The 17,018-nt window shown below is 39.3% G+C and overlaps 1 protein-coding gene across 5 annotated transcripts; it reads left to right on the plus strand.

Annotated features, from left to right (window-relative positions):
• Positions 1 to 492: 492 nt before the first annotated feature.
• LOC107762676 (uncharacterized) lies at positions 493 to 15,996 on the plus strand. 5 transcript variants are annotated; one of them, XM_075244083.1, is made up of 8 exons: positions 495 to 814; positions 1,104 to 1,272; positions 13,571 to 14,358; positions 14,448 to 14,615; positions 14,693 to 15,127; positions 15,203 to 15,470; positions 15,556 to 15,642; positions 15,722 to 15,996. In XM_075244083.1, the coding sequence occupies exons 5-8, from the start codon at positions 15,078 to 15,080 to the stop codon at positions 15,899 to 15,901; spliced, it is 585 nt and encodes a 194-aa protein (XP_075100184.1). In that variant the 5' UTR covers positions 495 to 814; positions 1,104 to 1,272; positions 13,571 to 14,358; positions 14,448 to 14,615; positions 14,693 to 15,077; the 3' UTR covers positions 15,902 to 15,996. The 5 variants fall into 5 exon arrangements, 2 of the variants coding, with proteins under 2 accessions (XP_075100184.1, XP_075100185.1); XM_075244084.1 differs by lacking the exons at positions 495 to 814; positions 1,104 to 1,272 and having other exon boundaries at positions 12,246 to 14,358; XR_001648726.2 differs by lacking the exons at positions 13,571 to 14,358; positions 14,448 to 14,615; positions 14,693 to 15,127; ... (1 more) ...; positions 15,556 to 15,642; positions 15,722 to 15,996 and adding exons at positions 8,724 to 8,879; positions 8,961 to 10,181 and having other exon boundaries at positions 493 to 1,272.
• The last annotated feature ends 1,022 nt before the right edge of the window (positions 15,997 to 17,018 follow it).

The following is a 17,018-nucleotide window of genomic DNA, read 5'->3' on the forward strand; positions in this document are numbered from 1 at the left end:
GAATTGCATTTAGGATTTGTTTTTATACTTTTAGAATTAATCAGTAATTATATGTTTTATAAAATTTGAAAATCACAAAAAATAGCTCATTTTACATTTTTTGTCTTTTATTTTTAGTTTATTGATTTTTCACTTTTAATATAGATTTAAGTAATGTTTATAATTTTTATAATTAGTTAATTACTTCAATTTCACATTTTTAGATGATTTAGGATTTTTTAGGATTTTTAATTAAAAAGGGGGAAAAGAAAGGGGAATTATAATTAAGAAGAATTGGAAGAAGAGTTCATTTGGTGAAATTGGGTCATCCCTAAATTCGATCCAAATATTTTCTCTTAAACCAGCCCCAAACATTAACACCTTCAGCCCAAAGAACCCTTTCTCCACCGGTTCGACCCAGTCCAAGAAATCGGATTGACCCATTAATGGACCTGCCCCGTTCTTCTTAATATAAAACCCTCCTTATAATATTTCCCCAAATTCCCTAACCCTAAGAGAAATCGGAGAAGCGGTGCTACTGTGCTTCTTCTTCACTGAGCTTGGCTTCAACTCGCCTAAGTTTCAAGCGAGCTTACTCAAAACAGTCCCCCTCTCCACGTCACCTCTATTTTCCAATAGATTTGTCAGAGAGGAGTACGATTGTTCCCTCAAAATTGTGGATTTTTGTACAAAAGGATAATTGTTGGACGAATGGGAGCTATAGATAGATGTGAATCAATCCACGCCCTCCATTTGTCCCAAAATTGTTCAAAAACATGAGGGATTTTCGGATTTGGGCAGATTTTTGAAGATTTTTGAAAGCTATATATATGAAGTAAGTTCTATGTGCTAAGGAAAGAAGAAGAAAAAATCAGAAAAAAATCGGATAAAACTTCAGAAAACATAGTCGAAATTTCTAGGGTTTTTAGTTGTCACTTCTTCAGACTTTCTTCTTCCTTTTTTTTTCCAGAAAACATACAAAAAAATAAAAATAAAGAGTACAATGGTTTGAGTCCAATCTCTTCAGTCGAGTTTTCTTCATTCAAGAGAAATTTCAAACAAAAATCGTTCAAACAGAATCTATTTAGTGTTTATTTCATTCTCTTCATTTCTGGTTTTCAAAGGAAGATCGGTTTGAAGTTCAAGTTGGTTTTGAGTTTGAGGTCCGAAATTCCAGTGTTGATGTGGTTTAAGCTTGTCGATCCCCGTTTCTGCTGCTGATTCGTTCACTATTGTTGCTGGACTTCATCCCCATCATTGATTAGTCATTTTGGTTATTTTCTTGCAAGCTAGGTATGTTTATACCTCTATGTTTCCCCTGTTTGTTCTATACAAAAAAATCTATTTTTTTATGTCATAATTATGTCCGAGTTGCGTAGGCTATTATGTGCAATCGTTGAGTTGTGTTTTGGATAAAGAGGGTGTTTTATAGCTTTGTTTCCTTTCTGCTACTTGGTTTTCATCTTGTTTGGATTTGGAAGTCGGCTTTAGCTTTTAGTCGTTGCTGGGTTCATTAAGCTGCAACTATCTCTGGTATTGTTTGTATTAGTTCGTCACTGCTAAGCTTCATTCCCTGGCCTTTTAACCTTATTTGGTATTTTAATTGCTGTTTTTTTTCTGCCTTCATGTATGTACAAACTTACTTGTAGCACTCTATTGCACTTATAAATGGAAACTTGAATTGTTTTATGCTATGATAGTGTTAAATTCCATCATCAGATTCGACTGCAAATCTTGTTTTGTACAAGCTTTCTAGTTCTCTGATTGTTTATTTGAGTTAAATGATGTAATTGAAACTATCTCCTGATTTATGAAATTACTCAATGTCATTGTTCAAGCCCATTACTATGGACGTGTCACTAGTTTAGCTTACAGGTTCTTTCATGCTTAAAGAATCTCATGATTAGTCCATTGTATCTGGAGTGATGATTTATTCTCCAAAAATTGGTGATTCATATTCAAAATGCTTACAGTGGTAGACTAATAAAATATATCGCTTTGATTATTTCAGTTCAAATTGAAATTATTCTGTAATTAAACTAAGAAATTGCACAACATTTAGACTAATCTCATTTGCGTTTGGTTGTTTAGCTACTGCCAATGGTCAAATGATTTATGAGAGCAGTTTGGTAGATATCTAATTGTTAGTCAAAAGTGAACCTTGTAATTTCAATTGGCAATTGCTAATTTGTTGCAATCACGTGACAATCATGAGCTGTATTCATTTTTGCTTATTGCTTTAACCTTGTGTGAATTTGGTATTAGTAACTGGACCTCCAGAGTCTACGAATCTGGGCTCAATTGATATGAACCTTAATGGGTCACTGCTGGCCCAACTCCCTTATCTAAAATGATTAAAGGGTAAACACACCAACCCTAAGCATGTATGCAATTAGCAAACCTTTTAAAAATAATTGGAGGCGTGCATTATTTTGTTAAAATCACACATGGTCCTCACAAATTTAGATTAAGAACTATTTCTTCTTAAAGTAATTTGGGGTGTGCCATATACAAATAAAATCCTTTAATATATGGCCCTCATATAAACAAATAAAAAATTTTGTATAAAAATTGTCTTGAACTTTCGTAGTTTGCTTTAGGCCCTATTTAGATTAGTATTGCAATTATATATACGTTCGCGTAATATAATTGCAAATTTAACTCTTAAAAGACTCGAGGGATGCATTCGCGCAACTTCAACCAAAATTTCTTAATAAATCAACAAAAGCGTTATTAATCATGGACATGTTCGCGTGACATGATTTTGACGCGCCAAAAGAAAAGAGTATACGTACGCATAACTCAATTCTTTAATTTTTGAATAAATCTAGTTATTAAAAGCGGTTAAAAGGTAAATGCACATAGGTCCTAAAATAAGTAATTAGACAATTGAAGCCAAATAGTAATTGCTAAGCGACCGTGCTAGAACCACGGAACCCGGGAATGCCTAACACCTTCTCCCGGGTTAACAGAATTCCTTACTTACAATTCTAGTTCGCAGACTTCAAAAGGAAAGTTGATTTTTCCTCGATCTTGGATTTAAAAATAAACTGGTGACTTGGGACACCAAATAAACTATCCCAAGTGGCGACTCTGAATTGAATAAATAATCCCATTTCGAATAATATCACTTAAAGTGGAAAAACTCCCTTATGTACTCCCTCGGGTGGGTAAAAAGGAGTTGTGACATAACTAATAAATTGGCTTAGTACTGTATTTGTATGATCTCCTAGTGCCTAATTGATGATATCATGACATCTCTCAATCGTAAGTGAGTTTGGTAGAAAGTGTCTAATAGGCTTGCTCGGCTAGGTTCTCTCGGTTGAGCGCTGGTCACGCTCCCCGAGCTTGGGGCATGACAGTTTGTTCCCCAGACCCTTCGGGATGCTTGGAGCATAGAGTTTGAGTAGCTGCATCGGGCACTATGACGATGTCAGAGTATGCATCAGGTTTAGTGAGTTGTCCCGTCATGCACCTATGTTGGTTTCTACAATCAAAGAGCGAGTCCGTAAATTTATTGTGGGATTCAGTTATGATCTTAGATTCAGTATGGCACGAAAGTTGGAGAACAATACTTTATTTTAGTAGGTTGGAGATCATCAAGAAGATGGAGCGCATTTGCGTCCTAGAAAGGGAGTATAGGGAGGCTAAGAAGCCTCGTGGACCAGAAGGATCTAAGAATCTCTATTTTGAGGGTAGAGCATGTCACGGTAGAGGTTTTGTTGGTCAGCCTATTCAGTCTGCAGTTTATGTTTCACGTGGTGCTTTAGATATTCATGGGTCCCATAGTACCCTTTCCAGACATCTTCCACAACCACGTCAGTGAAGAGGTTGCTTTGACTGTGGGGATATTAGACACATGGTGATGGATTGTCCCAGACTTTAGGCGAGTGTACCACAATGGATTACTCATGCCATGGGTTCCGCTCTAGTTTCTACTATACCTACAAAGCAAGATAGAGGCGGGGATAGGCGGGTAGGGGTGTCCTAGAGGGGGAGGCCCAACCCTTTGTTATGCTTTTCCTAGTTGGACTGAGGCTACTGCACCACATGATGTCATTACAAGTATGGTTTCGGTTGGTTTTAGAGATACATTAGTATTATTTTGATCTGGTCCCATTTATTGGTCAGATTCATCCTACCTTGCTTCATATATGATTGTGTATCGTGATTCTTGTACTTTGTTTCTATGTTCACGGTATTTGGGGGATTCTATTATGATAGCCCATGTCTATTGTTCTGATTTGGTCTCTTTTGAGAGTCATGAGGCTTGGGTAGACTTTCTATTAGCTAATATAGTAGGTTTTGATATGCTTTTTGGATGGTTTGGCCCCGACTTGTGATTTGGGTGCTCTCCAAGTATGGTAAGTGTGTTACGTGTCATGGTTTTGTTCTATGGGATTAAGTTAGTAGAAGGTTTTGAGCTTTCAGGATGTTTATCTTACTTGTGATTCCAATGGAGGATGGGAACCTTGTGTTCTTTGTGACATGAAATAGATCAATTTTGTCATTTGTGACTTGTCTGCAAAATTTGGTGTCATTCCGAGTTGGTTTGATAGGAATCAGACACATGGTTGTGTTTTTAGAAGTTCTTGAAGTTCATTGTGATTTTCAGGTATTTTAGTGTCTGATTCATGGTTCTAGATGTTATCATGGTATTTTTATCTCACGAGCGAGTTTGTATGATGTATTTAGACTTGTGTGGATGTTTGGTGTGGAGCCTCGGGGGCTCGGGTGAGTTTCGGACGCGTTACAGCCTAATTAACCTTTACTGGTGTGTTGTTGGTGCCTCAGGTCTCGCAAATGCGAGATACTATTTGCATTTTCCATCCTCGCATTTGCGAGGTGGAGGTCGGTTTTGCAAGGTTCACTGGGAAATGAGAAGTTCGCATTAGCAAACACTTTGTTTGCTTTGGCGATGAGGGGCCTGGGCTAGCTTGATCACATTAGCGATCACATAATCTGTAACGACCCAGCCGGTCGTTTTAAATTCTATTCAATGGCAGCCTTGAGCAGCTTCGTAATGTGTGTTATGACTTGCGTGCATGGTCGAATTAAATTACCGGATGATTCAGAGTCAAATCGAAAGAATGATTCAAGTTTTGGAAGCTTAAGGAGTGAGAGTTGACCAAAATTTGACTTTTATGTAACCTGGTCCGGAATGAGGTTCAGATGATTCTAACAGCTTCGTATGGTAATTTTGGAATTAGGCGCGCGTCCGGATTAGGATTTGGAGGTCCGTAGGGTAATTTGAGCATTTCGGAAGAAGTTGGAAATGTTGAAGTTTTGAAGATGGAGAAGTTTGACAAACAGCTGACTTTGTGATATCGGGGTCAGAATGCGATTTTGAGAGTTGGAACAACTCCATTATGTCATTTTGGTCTTGTCTGCAAAATTTGGCATCGTTGCGGGTTGATTCGATAGGTTTTAACATGAGTTTTAGAAGTTGGAAGATTTGAAAGTTCATAAGTTCGATAAATAGTGCGATTCATAGTTTCGGCATTGTTCTATGTGATTTGAGACATCGAGCAAGTCCGTGTTAGGTTATAGAACTTGCTGATATGCTTGGACGGGGTCCCGAGAGCCCCAGGCGTGTTTCGAAAGAGTTTCAGATGGTTTTCATGGTTGTGAGGAGGTCTGAGTTCTAGTGTAATAGCACCTGCGGACCTTGGGTGCAGGTGCGATAGAGACGCAGGTGCAAGAAGGGCTGATCTTTGGCAGTATCAGCAGGTGCGGAGAATTGGTACGCGTATGCGGCACTGCAAAAGTGGATTCCTAGGTGCAGAAGCAAGAGGGAGCGCAGTGCGGTTGATCATGCGCACCTGCGGTTGTGCAGAAGCGGCTAATTTTGTCGCAGGTGCAGTCACACATGGGCAGAGAGTTTATATTTGAGGGTTTGCCTCCATATTTTGAGTTTTAGACCTCGGTTTTGGGAGATTTCTCGTGTGATTTTCAAGCAAATCGATTGGGTAAGTATTCTTCACATAGATTTTATTATATCCCATGGTTTTGTCTTCATTTTTATCATTTAATTAGTGTTTTAGGTTGAGGAAAAATGTGAATTTTTAAGAAAACCGTCATTATGTAAAATGATGATTTGAGGGATAAAATGGTATCGAAATTTGATAATTTTTGTATGGTGGAACTCGTATTGGAATAGGTGTTCGGATTTTGTGAAATTTGTCGGGTTCCGAGGTGCGGGCTCGGGGGTCGACTTTTGGGGTGATTTTTAGATTTTGATAAAGATCAAGGCTTTATGATCCAGAATAGTTTCTTATGAGTTTTATTTGTGCTTTGAAGTTATTTTGATTATATTTGGGCCGTCAGGAGGTCATCTCACCTGAGAAGTTCAATTTTGAGTATCGATTTTTCTTCTCTGATGTAAGTATCTTGCATGACCGTGTGTGGGGAACTAACCCTTAGGATTTGAGTCTTCTATGCTAATTGTAGTCTGTGTACGCGAGGTGATGAGTGCGTGCTCGGACTTATTTGTGGAAAGTTGGCTTTTTAGAGTTCTTAGGTCCTTTTATTCAATGAGTACGAAGTTGTTCTTGACATGATTGAGTTTCCTATTTACTAGTTTCACTTGTACATGCCTTATTTGGAATTAATTATTTTATGATTCACTCTTATTGCCTATTTGACTCTTATTTTGACTTAACTGAAGATTTTTACCTCATCTATTGTGATGCTATCTTTTCATAACTGCTTATCTTTATTTGATATTATTACTACCTCATCCTGTAATCGTTTAGACTTAATTGAGGTTATGATTATCTTTCCGCTGCTTATCCTTATTTGAACTTGTTGTATCTTCTTTATAAATGCCCAATTTTAAAAGAAGTTTAGATATCCTATATCTTAGTTGACAGGTCCTTATTTAGAATTATTTGACTCGCGTTAGCTCCCTTGTTGTTGAACTGCATATTGGGGGAATGTTGTTACATTTTTTTCCTCCCTTATTGAGCTGTTCCTATTACGCCTAGCATTCCTCTACTGTGGTTATTCCTTGTGAACTAGTTATACCATTCCCTTATGATTTAAAGTCTTTGAGTTGATTTACTTGCCGCACTATCGTATTTATTGTCATTTTTTCTGTTGTACTTGTTGCTGTGAGATACGAGGTTTCTGCCGTGCGGTTGTTACTGTGATGCACAAGGTTTCTATCGTGCTATTGTTACTGTTGATATTTGCACATGCGGAGTGAAAAGGCGGGATACACACACACACACACACACACACACACACACACACACACACACACACACACACACACACACATATATATATATATATATATATATATATATATATATATATATATATATATATATATATGGGTTGCGCATGTGGCGAGACAAGGTGAGAACATTATTATGCACGTGTGGCGAGACATGGTTGGCATTTACTTATTATTGCACACGTGGCAAGACAATTTTGGCTATGTCAGGGATTCATTTATGATGATTTGTGATGGCCTGGGGCATTTCTGTGGTTAAAATTTGTGTAGTGGTACACTTACTTGTGTGAGATTTGTCTTGTGAAAGTTGTGAGAAAACATTTTACCTGATATCCGTTCTTTTCCTTATGCTTTCTAGCCGGTATGAACTTTGTTAGGACACTTGCACAAGCATACACGTAATTATGCACTCTTATCGGATAAGAGGTTTTCTTGATATTGTTGAGTATAGACGTACAACTTTGTTTACTTGCTTTCTATGTGAGAATGGCTCTATTTGGAACATGAGTCATCAATGAGTTTATGAGGTGTAATGAGGGCACAGGATGTCAAGTGTTAGGGTTAAGCTATTGAAACCCGTGAGTTGTGATTTGTGCGAGGTTCGGTACCTCGTGAAGTTTGCTAACTATAAATTGATGTGAAAGTGGCCGTAATTGCTGAGTTATTACTTGTCCTTACTGTATCTGTGATTTCAGATTTAGACTGTGTTTCCCATTCGCTCTTCTATGTCATTATTATGGTATTCTACTGATACTTGTTGTTTTCTTTCTTATTGCAATTACTGTATTGTTAGCTATATCACGCAGTCTTAATGTAGATACAATACTCTGTTGTTCCCATACTTATACTTGTTTAGAATGATTAGTCAAGTAGGTGTCTTGACTGTTCCTTGTCAATACTCCACTAAGGTTTGTCTTGATACTTACTGGGTACCGCTGTGGTGTATTCATACTACACTTCTGCACATGTTTGTGGAGATCCAGATATTTGATCATTAGTAGCTGTGCGGATCATTGTTGTGGACACTCAAGGTAAACATGCTATTGTGTTCGCAGACTTCAGAGTCACCTTCTTATTTTGATTTTACACTGTTCATCCTTATTTCGAGACAGTTTTAGCAAACTCTGTAGAGCTTATGACTTGTACTACTGATTTTTGGGAATTGTAAATTTTGTAGAAATTTTTATTTCAAAAACTGCTAGATGTTATGTATTATTGTTGTTATTCAGTAAATGTTAGACTTACCTAGTCCCTAAGACAAGGTGCCATCACGACACCCAACAGAGGGAAATTTGGGTCGTGACAACTTGGTATCAGAGTTCTAGGTTCATAGATGCTACGAGTCATAAGCGAGTTTAGTAGAGTCTTGCGGATTGGTGCAGAGACGTCTGTACTTATCTTCGAGAGGCTACAAAACCATTAGGACAATGCCACTTCCTTCATTACTATCGTGTGGGTTCATTGATCTCGAAGTTTGAAATTTTATCATTCCATTCTCTCACAGATGGTGAGGACACGACCTGTAGTTCCTGATGACGTTACCCCCAGAGCAGATGTCGCTAGGGGCAGAGGAAGAGGCTGACGAAGAGCACATACCGCATTTAAGGCGCCTAGCAGAGCAGCAGTTGAGGAGCTGCTAGTAGTTCCAGTTGGGGGGCAGGTACCAGAGGCACCTTCTATTACACCCGTACTTCAGAATACCTTAGCATAGTTCCTCAGTATGTTTGGTACATTGGCTCAGGCGGAGTTGATTCTGGTTGCACCAGCTACTTCACAGGCCAGGGGAGGAGCTCAAACTCCCACCGCCCACACTCTAGAGCAACGAGTTCATGTTGATCAGGATCTAGGTTTCATGGCGACACAACCTGTGATTCCAGTTCAGCCATGGTTAGGGCAACAACATTTGAGGAAGAGCAACTTAGACTTGGAAGGTTCAAGAAATATTACCCTCCTACATTCAGTGGTTTGGCTTTAGAGGGTGCCCAGGGTTTTCTGGAGGAGTGCCATTGCATTCTCCACACTGTGGGAATTATGTAGACGAGTGGGGTTGCTTTTACCACATTCCAACTTAAGGGAGCTGCCTATCAGTGGTGGAGGGTGTATGAGTTGGGTAGCACATCCGATTTAGCTTCACTAACATGAGTTCAGTTTTCAGAGATGTTCTTGGGAGAGTTTGTACCTCAGTCCCTTCGAGATGCATGGCATGCAGAGTTTGAGCAGCTGCACCAGGGCACTATGTCAGTATTAGCGTATGTTATTAGATTCAGTGATTTGCCTAGGCATGCACCTACCTTGGTTTCTATAGTTAGGGAGCGAGTCCATAGGTTCATTGAGGGGCTCAGTCATGATATTCGGTTCAGCATGGCTCCGGAGTTGGAGTCGGATGTCTCATTTCAGCAGGTGGTAGGGATCGCTCGCCGGATTGAGGGAATGTGGGATCAGGAGAGAGAGGACAGGTGAGGCCAGGAGAGAGAGGGCAGACAAGGTCATGAGATAGAGTTTGGGGGGGGGGGGATAGAAGGCCCCGTAGACTGGAGAGATATGCTGGTCCTTATTTCGGAGGCATGGTGCAGTATGGTAGAGGTTTTGTGGTCCAGCCAAGCGAGTTTTCACTTTAGGCTTCGCACGGTGTTCCAGGTGCTCATGGGTCTCAGAGTACCCATGCCGCACAGTTTCCACAGCCATGTTAGCAGAGTGGTTTCTTTGAGTGTGGCGATACTAGCCACATGCTGAGAGATTGTCCCAGTATCACGCCCCAAACCTAGAGAGGCGTGGCTGGCACGCGGTGCCGTACTGGACCGAGCGAACCATTCTGTAACTCATTCTTTCTGTGACCATCGTGGGCCAACATGGCAACCACTCGTAGTGCATAACTGTAAGTGGGCAACAATGTATCAATAAGCTATCGTTCTTAAGATATCAATACATATGGGGTGTCAAGGCCTCTAACATACTGTACAAACTGAACCTCAGTGTGTCTACAGAGCCTCTAAAAGTATTTGACATCAAATGGATCAGGGTACCGACTGACCCATAAGTATGTGGGAAAACTCTGACATGATGACTCACAGACTCGGTTGCACTCCGAATGACGTGGAGTCTTACCGATCCTTTGCTGAATGCCAATCTCGTGTACTATGAGGGATCGTCAAACTGATTGTCTATACCTGCGGTCATGAAACACAGCGTCCCAAATAAAAGGACGTTAGTACGAAATAATATACTGAGTATGTAAGGCAATATACTGAAAGCTGAAACTGAACTGATAATATAATAACTGCAAGTAGCTAGAAGTCAAAGATAATCTGAAGATATACTTACCTGTTGATACTGACTCAACTCTCTCAAAATAGTAAGTAAAATAACTGTCCGGCCCTATAAGGTTTGGTATATATATATAACGGTTCTACCTTAGTAGGATCGCTCATAGGCGCTCAGCCATACTAAGCTCTGTATCTCGACCAACTGGGCTCGCTCATAAGCGCTCGACCATAGTAGGCTTGGTATATATATAACTGCTCTGCCGTAGTAGGCTCGCTCATAGGCGCTCGACCATACTAGGCTCTGTATCTCGACCAACTGGGCTCGCTCATAAGCGCTCGGCCACAGTAGGCTCGGTATATAACTTACCATCTGTTCAGAGGTTACCCAATAGGGGCCTGCTCATCGATTATAGCTCGATGACAATGAAAATACTTTTAATACTATATATATAAACTCTTTGTTCTCTTGGCTGGAAGAGGGAAATACACAATTGAATATGAAGTCCCAATAAGAAGAATATGGTAACTTACAAAACTAGGAAAATATATGTAATTTGTGAGACTAGCAAAATACACGTAAATTTCGGGATACAAATTTTTCTTTATGCCTCGTTATCAGACTTGTGTAATTACGATATCATGCTAAAAGGAAGGAAAAGTTTAGCCTTAACATACCTGGACCAATTTTTCTTGACAATCCCTCTAGCACACGTCTTTTTGCGAAGAACACGTAACGCTGGATCAAAGTAGCGAAGAAAACTAACTAGCTGATGCTTTGGCAAACAACTCCACTACTACTACCACCACTGTAACTACTTCTTGTATTGGATGCAGCTGATCTACTGCTACTACTATTGTTAGGAACAAATGTTCAAATTTTGTTATTGTAGTGACCAGGAGGGTTTAGTATGTTGTAAAACCCTTCAAATTTTGTTGATGATCAGGTCACTAAGGATTCTTCAGTCTTAAGAGTCACGAGTTGTAAAAGACTATGATGCTACTTAGTTTTGTGTAATATTGTTTGTTTAAGCAAAGCCGGGAAAAGAAAGGAAGAAAAGCTCATTTAAATATATACCAATAACAGGGATCACAATATCAACTTAGGGTCTTTTTGCTCCTTTTCTCCATATTATCGAGATTCAGATGAATACAAACATATTTTACACTGTCGCATGAAGCAAAAGATCTCTTTCCTTAGATCCTAAAGAAGGCGTTCAAATTGCACTAATACTCCAATGATTTGAGAAGACAGTAATATGAGGGAGTAAAAATATAAGTTGAGGATGGGGACATACTCAAAGAAATAGAGGAGACTCAAAGTCAGAGCACACAATAGTCATGAAACACTCTTGAACCTTGTGATGAGGCGAAGCTTAGGCTAATCACATGTATATAGAAAATGATCATGTCCATTTCTTCTGTTGTACAGATTTTGTATCCATCTTCTTGTCACATATATTAACAATGTATGAGTCATATTTTCCTAAGCCAAAAGCTGCCACGTGGGGGTGGGATGATTTTTTGGACAAAAAACACTTTTTTATTACTTAAAAAAAGTTACATAAATGAGTAAAACACAGTATTCGCAGTACTATACTGCGTTTTACTTAAAATCTGGGCCCAACAATATTTTATTAAAGTTGTTCGCAGTAAAAACCCCTTCTTCTTCCTTGGACCACAGAACCGACGAACACCCTTTTAAAAAATTTCGATTCTGCTGCCCCCCCTCGGTCAAACTTTAAAAAAAAAAATTTGGGCCCCACCTGTCACCTAAAGAGCAAGGAGTGTAGGTCCCACATACAAGACAAGCTTTGGATTCCTTCTTTCGGGTGCAAAAATTCGATTTCAATCAAATTAAAAAAACTTAAATCGAGGTATTTCGATTTTGTTTATGTCGAAACTCGTATAGTACATGCATATTTGTATCGTTTAATGTGTTTTCATGTTAATTTGTGTTATGTTTGTGTTTAAATTTGTATCTTTTTATACCCGGATTGATTTATTAGCTTTGGTACAAAAAATGTTAAAATTTGATAAATTATTTGTATTGTTAAAAAATTAATATTATTTGTTTGTTGTTCATATTTGTATTTTATGTTAGTTGTTTTTATATGTAATAGTGACCTTTTAGCGTAGTAAAATAAATAGCATTTTAGCGTAGTAAAATATAGAGCCTATTAGTGTAGTAAAATATAGAGCCTTTTAGTGTTGTAAAATATAGAGCCTTTTAGCGTAGTAAAATGTAGAGTCTTTTAGCGTAGAGTCTATGTAGTTTAAGTATGTAGTAACTGCAAACTCTATCCAATTACACTTTACAAAATTAAGTATTTAATTTATAACAATAAACTTACAAAAGTAACAAATTAATATGTGTTGTAAAATTAACTCAAATATCGAGCCTAGAACCCATACATAATTATTCAGTCCAATTTTAAAACTAAATAATTATTTAATTTATTAAGCTAACAAAATTCTAAAAATGTTGAAATTGATACGCATAATAATTAAGGATAACTCGGTGCTACCGGGCCTCAAAAATCGAGTTTGGAACCCATACATAATTATTCAGTCAAATTTTAAATATAATTAATTATTTAATTTATTAAGCTAACACACACAATTCTAAAAATATTGAAATTGACACGCATAATAATTAAGGATAACTCGGTGCTACCGGACCTCAAATATCGAGCCTGGAACCCATACATAATTATTAAGTCCATTTTTAAACATAATTAATTATTTAATTTATTAAGCTAACACACACAATTCTAAAAATGTTGAAATTGACACGCATAATAATTAAGGATAACTCGGTGCTACCGGACCTTAAAAATCAAGCCTAGAACCCATACATAATTATTCAATCCAATTTTAAACATAATTAATTATTTAATTTATTAAGCTAACACACAAAATTCTAAAAATGTTGAAATTGACACACATAATAATTAAGGATAACTCGGTGCTACCGGGCCTTAAAAATTGAGCCTGGAACCCATACATAATTATTTAGTCCAATTTTAAACTAAATTAATTATTTAATTTATTAAGCTAACACACACAATTAATTTTATTTAAATTATAGTTGACGACATGGACTTTCCTCTGCCTGCGCATCCCGGACCTATCGAGGATCAACTACTAGTGTTGCAGGGCGACCATAGGTCCTCCTTTGTATGGGAGGGATAGCTATCGATGCAGCCTCTCCGCCCCAGGAGACCTGACGATTCGTGGGAGTTTATCGGGGAGCATCCTTTCCATGCCCGCGTAGTCGCGCGCCTACAGGCTATGGGCTTCTATACGATTTTTGAGCTTGGACGGATGCAGCTTGATTGGTCTCTCATCACGGCCTTGGTAGAGCGGTGGCAACCGGAGACGCACACTTTTCACTTGCCCACTGGAGAGGCCACCATCATGCTGGAGGATGTTCAGGTTTTGTACGGGCTGTGCGTAGATGGACGGGCCGTAGCACTGCCCCAGTACATTAGATCCATGACGCGTGCACAGTTTTTGGATATGATGGGGCATTTTACTGGTTATAGACTTCAGGGTGACGCTGGGGGCAGTCGCGTTGCTTTGTCAGCCATCAGAGATCATATGGAATTTTTGCACCCAGACATTACCGGCGAGACGGAGGATCTCCATATTGAGAGGTACACGCAGTTGGCGCTGCTCCTGCTTTTCGGGTGTGTCTTGTTCCCGAACACTTCAGGGAGTAAAGTGAGTATGCGCTTTCTCCATCATCTTCAACAGCTGGATGGTTTACCCTAGTACAGTTGGAGTGCTGCTGTTCACGCATACCTGTATAGGAGCATGTGCCGGGCGAGCATGGGCCCAGCAGTGGACATATGTGGTTTTCTGCCCCTCCTACAGGTGACAACATTTTCGAATACTCTGTTCATTTCTCTGAATTCTATATGGTCGAAATGACTCATAAATTTTACATCAACCTTTTATCTTAGGTTTGGGCCTGACAGCCACCTCTACCACCACTTGCGCCTGGTGAGGCTTATCCGTTTCTCCCTCTAGCTTCTAGGTGGATTCTCCGGTGTGGGAACTACCGAGGGACCGATGCTCATCATAATCTCCCTCTTATCAGGGATGTGCTAGATATGTTGGTGGACGGACAGGTAAATATGTACCTACACTTACTTGTTTTAAATTGAGTTGTGTTGCGCATACTCACTTTTATGTTATTATTTGGTAGTTCATCTAGATGCCATACAACGACGAGTTGCTAGCCCAGCTGCCCTTTTATTGCTCAGTCAATCAACTGCTTTGGAGCACCTCCGTCCTGATGATCTTCTTCGATATGGTTGAGTATCATGCCACAGAGCGTGTGCTTTGCCAGTTTCACCTTCCCCAGCCTATATCGAGGGAGCCTGGATGAGTGGCTATACACTATCAGCGGGATGACCGTGCCAGGCTGGACGATATATATATGGGATGGCTAGAGCAGCAGGTCCATATTTAGGAGGAGCAGCGAGCTGACCGTATTCCGCCAGCACCTACATTTACCCAGGAGGCCACTATTCATATGTATGCGTCATGGTACCATCGTCACACCGGACTAATCATCGGGAACCCCATTAATGTACTTGGCAAGCGCTACAAACCATACGCCGGGAGACACAAGGCACTGGTATGTTTTTTGGCTTATTAATATCGTATAATTGTGATATAGCATTATTTAATTAATATTTTAAATATTTCACAGGCTATTGGGCGTCATCACCTCTACCAGTTGGGACAGGAGATGCAGCAGCATACCGACATCCCTACAGTCGTTGACTATGGCCGGCGGGTGGCACAGTTGGCTCGTCGGACCCTGTTTCAGGCGAGAGATGCCGCGAGGTTGGACCACGAGGCTCAGTATGCAGCGCCAGAGGACTACCATCGGGGTAGGGGTGTCCCACGTGGATGGCGGACGCAGGTTGAGTTATGCCTCATTCCCGGCGATTGATGCGGATCTACCACAGACGCATGTATGTTTGTATTACTTTAAAATTTCAATTTATTTTCTTTTCCTTAATGAGCTACCATTAATTAATTTTTAACTTTCTTATGAAGGCTTCGTCCCAGCCCATCTTTGAGGCCACTATATGCTTTGATGAGAACACCACAGATGCATATATTCAGGAGGCCGACGAGACCACGGTGGGAAAATATTTTTTGACTTAACACGTACAATACAAATATACTTTGTCAAATGCTAAGTTTAGTACTTGTTTTGTAGGTTGTTGACGGCCCGACGACCTATTCTTCCGATCCTGCCAGTTGTGGTGTCGATGCTGCTGCACATCCTCACATAAAGAGGCAGCTTGATGATGATGATCAAGATAGTGTACCCGGGCGACAGGGGATGCGACTCAGGCCAGCAGCAGCACTGAAGCACACAGGCTGCGGGACTCACTGATTTACTTAGGTTTTTAGATTGTGTAAATAGTGCATTATGTAAATAGTGATAGCAATTATCTTTTAACAACATTTTTATTTTAATTGCGTTTGAACAGCAGTTTTACTTAAACGGTACACAAGAAACACAAACATTGCAAACGTAGCACAAAAACAAACAGTAGAACTAAAAACATCACTGCACAAAGGATAACTAAAACCAGCTTTTTTCACATGGTTTTCATCTTTTTCAGAACGACAAGACAACTCCATAAAACGCAGTACTATACCACGCTTTATGTATTAAATTTTTCTGCAATAAACCAGCTTTTTTCACATAGTTATCATCTTTTTCAGAACGACAAGACAACTCCATAAAACGCAGTACTATACCACGCTTTATGTATTAAATTTTTCTGCAATAAACCAGCTTTTTCACATGGTTTTCATCTTTTTCGGAACGACAAGACAACTCCATAAAACGCAGTACTATACCACGCTTTATGTATTAAATTTTTCTGCAATAAACTAGCTTTTTTCACATAGTTATCATCTTTTTCAGAACGACAAGACAACTCCATAAAACGCAGTACTATACCACGCTTTATGTATTAAAGTTTTTTCACATGGTTTTCATCTTTTTCAGAACGACAAGACAACTCCATAAAATGCAGTACTATACCACGCTTTATATATTTTGTCTCGCCTATAAATAAGATAGAATTGTAGTTACTTTGTGTGCTCAAAAATTAGTAAAAACAAATATTTCATTAAAAGTAAGGTTTTTTTACTAAAAGCAAATATTTCATTAAATGGCTCAACCTCTTCGTCCACTAAAGTGCAACTGTGGAAAAGAATGCTCGATGAAAAATTGTTGGGACGATGGTGAAGTTGGACGCCGCTACTGGTGCTGTATGAACCAGTTATACAAGGTTCCCGACGAACCTATTTGTGATTTTGAGGAATGGGTTGATGAACCATGTTATCAGGAATGCTAAAGAGAACAACTGCAGTTTCTTCATAATATGTGTTTATGCCAATGGGAAACACAAAGAGAAAGCGATAGAATTATTGTAGAAATGAGGGCGAAACTGAAGGAGGTGAGAGAAGAAAAATGGAAAGCACAATGGAATTGTGAA

This window comes from Nicotiana tabacum, chromosome 22 (genome assembly GCF_000715075.1).
Source record: "Nicotiana tabacum cultivar K326 chromosome 22, ASM71507v2, whole genome shotgun sequence".
NCBI classification, from domain to species: Eukaryota; Viridiplantae; Streptophyta; class Magnoliopsida; order Solanales; family Solanaceae; genus Nicotiana; species Nicotiana tabacum.

Excerpts from the sequence above, each read along its gene's own strand:
- LOC107762676 (XM_075244083.1), top strand. The coding sequence starts at position 15,078 with ATGTACTTGGCAAGCGCTACAAACCATACGCCGGGAGACACAAGGCAC. Across the intron at positions 15,471-15,555 it reads CGGATCTACCACAGACGCAT|GCTTCGTCCCAGCCCATCTT; the intron begins GTATGTTTGTAT and ends TTTCTTATGAAG. Across the intron at positions 15,643-15,721 it reads AGGAGGCCGACGAGACCACG|GTTGTTGACGGCCCGACGAC; the intron begins GTGGGAAAATAT and ends CTTGTTTTGTAG.